Source organism: Fundulus heteroclitus, chromosome 13 (genome assembly GCF_011125445.2).
Source record: "Fundulus heteroclitus isolate FHET01 chromosome 13, MU-UCD_Fhet_4.1, whole genome shotgun sequence".
Classification (NCBI taxonomy): domain Eukaryota; kingdom Metazoa; phylum Chordata; class Actinopteri; order Cyprinodontiformes; family Fundulidae; genus Fundulus; species Fundulus heteroclitus.
Window position 1 is genome coordinate 21771686 of NC_046373.1, and position 8927 is coordinate 21780612.

The 8927-nt window shown below is 44.5% G+C and overlaps 1 protein-coding gene across 1 annotated transcript in view; it reads right to left on the reverse strand.

Annotated features, from left to right (window-relative positions):
• Positions 1–5124, reverse strand: part of ext1b (exostosin glycosyltransferase 1b) — a 178501-nt gene extending 173377 nt beyond the window's left edge. Inside the window, exon 1 of the mRNA XM_012870456.3 lies at positions 3391–5124. Coding sequence (XP_012725910.2) covers positions 3391–4334 — 944 coding nt within the window. The 5' untranslated portion in view covers positions 4335–5124. The remainder of the gene's footprint in view (positions 1–3390) is intronic.
• Between the last annotated feature and the right edge of the window lie 3803 nt (positions 5125–8927).

Consider the following 8927-nt stretch of genomic DNA (forward strand, 5'->3'; position numbering starts at 1 on the left):
CGCCTGGAATGTCAGATAATGGATGACGCGTCTCTCTCCGAGTGACAGCGAGCCCAAGGCATCCGCAGGAACGGAGGGGCGAGAGAACAGGGTGACGAATGCAAAGACAAGCGTGTGCTTGTAAAGTTTTGTTCCAGCTCTTTTCCACTTTACGAGTTAGTCTGCGAGGTTCCCGAGTTCACGCCGAGTTCAGCGAAAGTCTCTCTCCCTCTCAGCGAAACACGTGTCGACTCCTTATCGGTCCCTGCAGCTTCTGTCCCCCCCGCCCCCCCGCGCTCTGACAGACTGAACTGAAACATGTCTGCACGCTCGCTCTCGATGCGCTGGCCTCTGCCTTTAACCTCAGCGGCAGTCAGACACAGACACGCCGTCCAGGAACAATGCCGACGAGCGTTATCGCGCGCCCTGCCGCTCACCCAGGGGGCCACGCATGCCGACGAAAGCAAAATCAAACCCATGTCACTCCCAACCCCGTGAACCTGAGACGCTGCCGCACCCCCCGCATTAAAAACATACCGAGCATCTCCAGCTGTTGAACCTCGTTCATTACCACCTTGACAAAACCGAGGCCTCCAAAATTAGAGGTAATCGACTGTCCCTGGGGGCCAAATGGAAACGACGCCGCTAACGCCTGCAAATTGAAGCTGTAATTAACCCCCTTATGACTGATTCATTTGCACCGAACCACTTTATAACTCAATCAAAGGCGGTGCGCGCCGCAGCCTCACGTAAACCACACCGCGTTGAAGGCTGCGAGCGCGGGAGGATAAGGTCCCTCTGAAGTGAACGATACTTTCAAAGCGGAGAGCTCCCACGGCTGACTTTCACTTAATTTGCACTGAATGCACGGTGCCAGTCAGACGTGTCCGTGCGTATCCTCGTAGCGGCTGCAGCGCTCCCTGCTAGCGTAAGCGAGAAGGTGGATTTATGCCTGGGGGAAAAAAATACAGTGAAAGGAAAGGAAAGGAGGGAGCGAGACTAGGAGATGTCCAGGGCTGCCGACGGACTACCTTTAAAATAAATTTAAAAATACATTTATTTCAAAATTTAAAAATAATGTTCTTTTGATGACTTCAAATTTTGTTTCTTTATGCCAACCCCGTGTTTAGTCTCATTTATCATTTCAATTTGACAAACTTAGACTTTTTCATAAAGTACAAGACTAAAGTTTTGTAAAAAACAAGCCGTTTTTGCATGGATTTGTGGTACATGCTGCTGAAACGACATGATTTCCTCCTAGAGTTATCACCATAACTTTCTCCAATCTAATGTCACCTCTGTTCTGCAGGCACCTTCCTCTCCGCCAATGAACTCGTCGGCTGATTCAACTTCAGTTTCGCACAGCAAACTAAAAATGTTTACAAGCGATGGATTGTATCACCTACAGAACATTGCCACAGTCTGACTTTCTCTCCGTTTCTCTCTGGGTCCAACGCATCCATCCATCGTCAATCATCCATCAACTGGAGCGCAGTTTAGATTATTGACGCCTTTATAAGCAAGCATCAGATGTTTCGCTTTTAGCTGACTTTACGTAACCAAAACCATTGATTCCTAATTTGATCTTATTTCAAATTTATTTCACTAAGCTCTCTATGTTTAAAAATCTGAAAAATCACAATTATGATGCTGAAACTGTAAAATGTCATGCTAGGACATTGCATCTGTGGTAAAATTTCACACTGTAAAAACCTAATTATCGTCATTGCATGCTGTGTATTTGCTCTGTTTTAAAATTCAATTCAATTTTATTTATATAGCGCCAATTCATGAAACATGTCATCTCAAGGCACTTTACAAAGTCAAATTCAATCAGATTATACAGATTGGTCAAAAAAAAAAATCCTATATAAAGGGAACCAGTTGATTGCTTCAAAGTCCCGACCAGCAGCATTCACTCCTGGAGAAGCGTAGAGCTACAGGGAGAGTCGTCTGCATTGTCCATGGCTTTGCAGCAATCCCTCATACTGAGCAAGCATGAAGCGACAGTGGAAAGAAAAAACACCTATTATCAAATCATGGGTGGTTACGTAAATCAATCAAATTATAAAAAAATGTGAAAAAGAACTTGCTTTGATTAAATCTGCGGTCCTTCGAGGCCATTTGCAGAAAAGCAGTTAAGTATTTTTGGTTTCACTTTATAATGATTTGACGTAATTATATGTATGATATTTAATTTGCTTTATTGCTGAGTCAGGAATTTAAAAAACAGCTGTTAAAAATGTACTATCTTGACTGCATATTTAGGGCTGTGATGAGGATTTAAGAATCTGTGCTTCTTTAAATTTATTCATTTGTAACAACTTTAAACCGCTGCCATCTTAAATTCACAAGTTTCATGCAAATTCGGGGACTCCGATTACTTGTAAATTTTAGGTTTGAAAACGCCGTAACTACCTCAGCATTTTCCATACGGACAGGACCTTGGTGTAGTTGGAAGGTCCTTTTGCCTTTAATTGAAAAGGTGTCGGTAGAACAGGTAACAGGGATGCTGTGGCGTCTGCTAGCACGAGATGCACTGAAAAACCAGCTGTTGACCAGAATCTGACCGCCCCTTTCACAAATCTGTGAGCCAGCGGATTAAACAGAAATGTAGGAAATGATCTAGAAAGGAAACTCTTTCTACATCCGTGGGTCAATCGGGCTGCAATCAACCAAAAGAGAGCAAGTTATTCAGCAGACAACAGAAAGGTGGAAGCTTCTCCGCTCATGAAGCTTCAGCCTCGGTCTGTTATGGAACGTGCTGAATTTGGAAATCTCAGCATCCTCTTTGTAATATCAACGTTAAGGTGCCAAATCTACATTTTTTAGGAACAGGCATGCAGAGACAGATGCTGTATTAATGCTTGCCACGCTAATATGTCATATGACACTAAACCTCTACAATTTGTATCATCTTCCCTCAATTAATTGAGGTGATCTCATCCCTGCTCTGATATAAATCATTAATGACAGCCACGATGACAGGAAATTGTTACTTTGAATGCCATTTTTAGCCTTTCCATCAGCCCATAAGTAGAAATCAGACAGCTTATGAAGCCAAAGATTAGAAAATCTTTTACAGAATTCTCTGATAGGTGTGTCTGTACCAATGGGTGCCGGCTGCGTGGGCAGATCTGATCATTTTCTGCAGAGAGCCCCACGCAGCCTGGGGCCCACCCTGCAAAGAGCTGGATTCATAACGTGAAAAAGGTCCACAGCTCCAACGTTATTCTGACAGGATGGCAGCTCTTTGCAGTGAGCGCTGGAGAAACCAAGCGCCCGTTCTGCCTGTTGGATGCGGGTAAAACGCGCTTTTACGCACAGACGTTTAAGGCGCCGTGCGTAAAAGCAAAGCAGGGAAACAAAAGCAACAACACGCTTTTTTAAAAGTCGTGAAATCCAACTCACTTGTCATACTCGGCGTTGTCCTTGTCGCACCGCGCGTCCTTGTGCTTCTGCCAGTCCTTCCCGTGCTTGCAGGTGGTGAGCAGCACCACGTCCTCCGCGTTGTGGACGTGGTATAAGGCATTCCGCGTGTCCGAGCCGATGCCGGTCAGGTAGCGCTTCCCCTTGAACACCAGCATGTACTTTCTGAAAGGCGGGATGGTGTTGTACTTCAGGAAACCCCGCTCCCCTCCGGTCCGAGGGTGCTCCTTGGAGAAGAGCGGGATGGACACGTCGAAGCGGGGCCTGAAGTTCTCCGCGCCGATGCTGGCTTTGGCCAGCATGGCCTGGCCGATGTCAAAGCCCAGGTCCTCCGTGTAGTCCGGCCAGGTGCCGGAGTACAGGTTGAATATGAGGTGGTTCCTGCCGTCGTTCCACAAAGGCAGGCTCTGGACTTTCGTCTTCAGGTTGTGGACGTACTGGGGCGACAGCTGGTCCCGATCCAGAGTGTCCAGACTCAGGACGAACAGACACGCCTGTCCCGGGTCTGAGGTGTAGAACCTGGAGCCCTCGATGGTGGAGAGGATGTTCTGGTAGCTCTCGGAGATCTTCTCCCCCTTCTGCTGGGGGTAAACATAAACTTTGAAGCCGTTCCTCTGGCACAGCGAGAAGTCGAAGCAGGAATCCATGCGGCACCGCTTGCCCCTGTAAACGCTCCGGTTCACGTCGCGCTTCTGCCGCGCGGATATGTGCAGGTTGTAATCCTCGGTGTCCGCCTGGTCCCACGGCACGAAGGCGTGTAAAGGGTCCGAGTAGTGGGGCCACGGCTGCTCGGGCCGGTAGCCGCTCCTGCTGCGGTCCTGCCGGCTCCTCCTGGCCGCTGGGAGCTCAACCCCTCCGAGGTAGAAGAGCAGCGCCAGGCACGCTCCGGCGGACAGCAGGATCAGGTAGCGTTTTTTGGCCTGCATGTGTCCCGGGAACAGAGGCGACTCGCTCGGGAATAACAAAGCTAAAGTGGCCCCAAGTTAGGCTCTCACCAGCCCCGGCTGCATCGCTCCATCCCCAACCCCCCGTCTGCGTGTTGTGCTCCGAGATCCGGCGATTGATCCAGCGCATGTGGGCGATTTTACGCCGCTTTCGTGGAGTTTTCCCACATCCAGCAACGCGCCTAGGAAGACCTGTCCGGAGCCTCTGCGCTGCGGCTGCTCCCCCTCATCCAGGCTCGGAGCTCCACTGGGGGGGGGAGAGAAAACAGCGGCTGGGGGGGTCCCCGAGGCTCTCCCAGACGTGAAGGTACAACCCGGGTTGGATGTTGAACACCGGCGGTGCGGACGCCTCTACCGGCTGGATGTTAGTCCGTCTATCGCTCCATGGTCCCTGGTTAGGCGGAATTAAAAACACCGGGGGGGGAGAGACGCTTCAGCGGTCCAGCTGTAACCTGACAAATCCCTGCATTTCTCTGCTTTATTTATCGCCTCCGCTCGGTCCCTCGGAAAATATCAAAGGAATAAACCTCATCGGAAGAGACCGGCGGAGCAGGCGAAGTTATCCGGGCCGAGGGGGGTGGGAAGCGAGCGGCCGCCTCAGCGTGGAGGAATAGCTGGGAAAATGCTGGAGGAGGCGGGGAGGGAGGGGAGAGAAAACGCCAGGATTCCTCGGTCCGAGTGTCCAATTACCGAGTGCTCAGTTGTTCCGACTGTTGGTCGCTAACATTCCAATCCCGACACGACGCCAGCTGACGTTACGTCCCACCGAAGGGGGGGGGGGGGGGGGAGCGGCGCCGCTGATTGGTCGGCGCGTGGGCCCGGAAGGGGCGGGACTTGGAGGAAAGCACCTATTCATAACGGAGTCATCCGCCTGTGCAAATTATCTGATTGTAACTTTGTAATTGGGGATGTGAAAGAAAGCAAAACACCTGCTTTGAGAGGGAAAAAATTTAGTTATTTAACTCTTAATGAGGTAATAATAAGGACTTTATTTTCTGTTTTGCATGTCTGCTTCGCCACCATATTGTGGTCAGACACACTTCTGCTTTTCATCTTTTAGATTTATTATTACCGTCCCCTGTACAAGAAAAAAAGGAACTTTATTTTTATTTTTTTACTCTATTCAGTTTGTCACAATATAACCACAATTTTTAACAGAGACACTAAGTAGAGTGTGATGTTACAATGCAAAAAAAAGTTTTACAAAAAAATATTTAAGTGGCCTACGCATATAAATTCTCTAATGGGACAAAACGCACTAAAGTTCAAGGGGTATAAACACCACTGACTTGCTGTGTATGGCATAACACATTTAAAGGGGACATAATCATGTTTTTAACACCCACCTTTTCACATTGAAATCATTACGTTGTGATCTATATAAAGTGGAAGTACAATAGTTTGGTCTGAATTCCTCATTAACTCATCCCCCCCCCCCCCCCCCCCAACCCACACACACACACATTTTTTAGTTCCCTCTTTTTTACCCCTGTTCTGAAGATGCATCTGGGAGCAACTTGTTTTGGTGCCGTCTCTTTAAATCTAAAGGAGGAACTTCAACACGCGTGTTAACAGCTTTCCAGTTAACACAGTTGGAGAAGTCAGGATTAAAAAACACAAAACAACAAAACTAAAAGTTGGGATTATAGAGACGGCCAGGAAAGCTGTTGTTTTGTTCATAGTACAGAATGTTTAAATCTGTAACTTCCACATGCAAGCACCACTTTTTTACAGCCTCTACATGTAACATTGATTTTAGACACACTCATACAACCGTGTTTTGTAAAATAAACAGGTTTTCATCACAGCTTACTGTTGTTGATGTGAGGAGCTGCCATATTGGATTCGACAATCTGCATTAAAAAATGTATCCGAGTTTCCAAGTGGAAAGTCCGACTTTCAGGGACATTCCAGTTGATTCTTCCAATCGGAAGTCAGAATTTCCAAATTCGGACAGCAGCTAGAACACAGCATTCCCGCTTGCAGCTTTTGGCATCCTTGAGCTTGGACTACAAAATTGCAGCAAAAATAAAAATGGTGGATTCGCAAAATAGGTAGGCCGGAACTCCATGGCTTTGTTTAGCAGCAAATACTGTGATGTAGTTGTTAAAAAAGCGCAATGGAGAAAGCTAATTAAATTTTAAATAACATACAGATATCTACGCAGTACCTGGAGATTTTTAAAATGATTTATTGGACTTTCCAATTAAATCTTTCCACTCTGACCGCAACACTGATGGCTCTTTTTTTATTCATACTTTGCACTGTTAGCTACTTTTTCTGAAACTATATCATTCAAGTGTTTAGTTGGTAGATTTCATGACAGTTATTGATATTTTACAATACAGTACTTCCATGTTTATGTTGGCTACTGCAACAAAATGAAATGTCCTGGGCTGGGATTATTCAAATCCATCTGTCCATTCATGAAAATGTTTAACCTGCCAAGAAAAAGTCTATGAAAGTCAAGTTTTTCTTAATAAATAAGGAAAGATCCTGAAAACCCTCGAAAACAGAGCCTGAGGGATGCACATCATTCAGTTAATCATCTACTGTATGTCAAGTTTTTAGCTAACAGCCCTGTGGAAATCACCTTGCTGGTGGTAAAATACCGTTTCTGTCCATCAGGCTGTTATCGTCGTCATTTTTAATAGTTTCAGTTACAGAAAAAGAAAAAATCACACCTTTGTGTCTAGCTGCTCAAGACAAAGTATATAAAGATCCAATTCATAACTGGATCTTTGCTAAGTTGTGTGTGTAGACGAAACACAGAATGATTCATAGTAAGTGTTAGAGACACAGTTTTTTTTTTTAGTAGGGTTTTGACTAATAACAAAGTGGAGAACCCGACTGGTTTTGCAGCTAACGGCTACTCAGAACAGGGCCAGTGTGATATAGGATCCCTGAAATCATGAAACACCTCCGGTCTTTCAAAGTAGTTAATTCAAACTTGGGTCATGTTTGTAACACAATGTTATTAACAAGAACGGTGGTCGTGTTACGCGTCCCACAATGGTTTTAATGTGGGAAATGTCCACTGCGATATGTGTGTTGAACAGAGAAACTAAAGAGGTAACGCGGATTAAATAGTTTTAAAAACTTGCATATTCTAGCACTTAAAGTGAACTCTATTTTATTGACTTATACTGCCTAAGCTTTTATCAGATAATTACTCAGACTTCAAATTGGAACATCATTGGATTTGATGCAACCAACCACAACCCTGCTTATGAATAAAATATTGACTTGGAATCTGTCTGTATGATTGGTTTGAACTGACTTTTTTTGGTAAAGTGCCTTGAGACGACATACTATATTTTGTGCACTGGCGCTATACAAACAATGGGAATATAATTTGGTTAATACCTGTGATCATTTAATGTTAACGAGATTGAGGACTGAGCGTCACCTCCATTACATTTTTGACGCAGGAGTTGTTTTAACATGACCTGAATTCTGCTGGACTTTGGCTAAATTCTGGAAATCTCAGTTCAGACTACAACCAATCATAACCTCTCAATAGATCTCATCTTTGAAAAAAATCGGAAGGACTTTAAGTAAGCTGTCTAACAATGGATCATTGATATGAAGATACATGACAGAAAATGGGGAAGAAGCAGCCAAAGTTTAAAGAGAAACTCAGCCAGGACCAGCTTCAAAAAGATTTCCCTAAAGTCAGGATGCATGGAAGGAAGATTTGAAGAAAGGCTGAAGACGTAGCTCTGTACCGCAAAATATACTCGTTACAATAACGTTTTGCTAAAGTTAATTATACCTTTATTTTTACAGGCAAGTCATTAAGAACAAGTTCTTATTTACAATGGCGGCCTGACAAATGGCGTAACCACTTAGGAAAAGGGAAGTAGTGCTAAAATAAATACATTAGTAATACATACATAAAATACAATTTAAAACCTAAAAAATGACTATGTAGAGAAGCAACTGCTAGTGTCTGTGAACAAGGATGATATAATTATTTTGAAGGATGAAATTGAAATTATTCTATCCAGTTTGAGAATATTTTGCAGAGCTTTCCAGTCACGAGCGGCAGCAGATTGAAAAGAAGCAAGACCAAAGGTAGTGTGGTTCAGCTACTGAACAAGGACTTTTAGATTGATTTTTGACTCATCCCAAGTTTGGGCTGACCCATATGTCCCAACAGTATGAAGAAAAGCCATACATTTTCTATAATTGATTAATCTTTGCAGTCCTACATTAATCTTTGTAGGACTGCAGTCACATGCTGATCTGTAGTGAAGCAGTCACAAATCCATCAAGGGGCAAAATAAGCACAGGACAGACAGCCATACGGGTAAATTAGAATATCGTGAAAAAGTTCTGTATTTTTTGTTAACTCATATTATATACATTCATTACACAGAGTGACATATTTCAAGCTTTATTTTCTTCTAATTTTAATGACTATGGCTTGCAGATAATGAAAACCCCCAATTTTCTTTAGTCAATGTGAATGTTGTGAATCAATTTTAGCAGTGCAGTGGAAGGGCAAAGCATGCTGGGAATAGGTGCACCAGCACCAGGAATACCTGCAGAGTTGAGATGATTGCCCAGTTA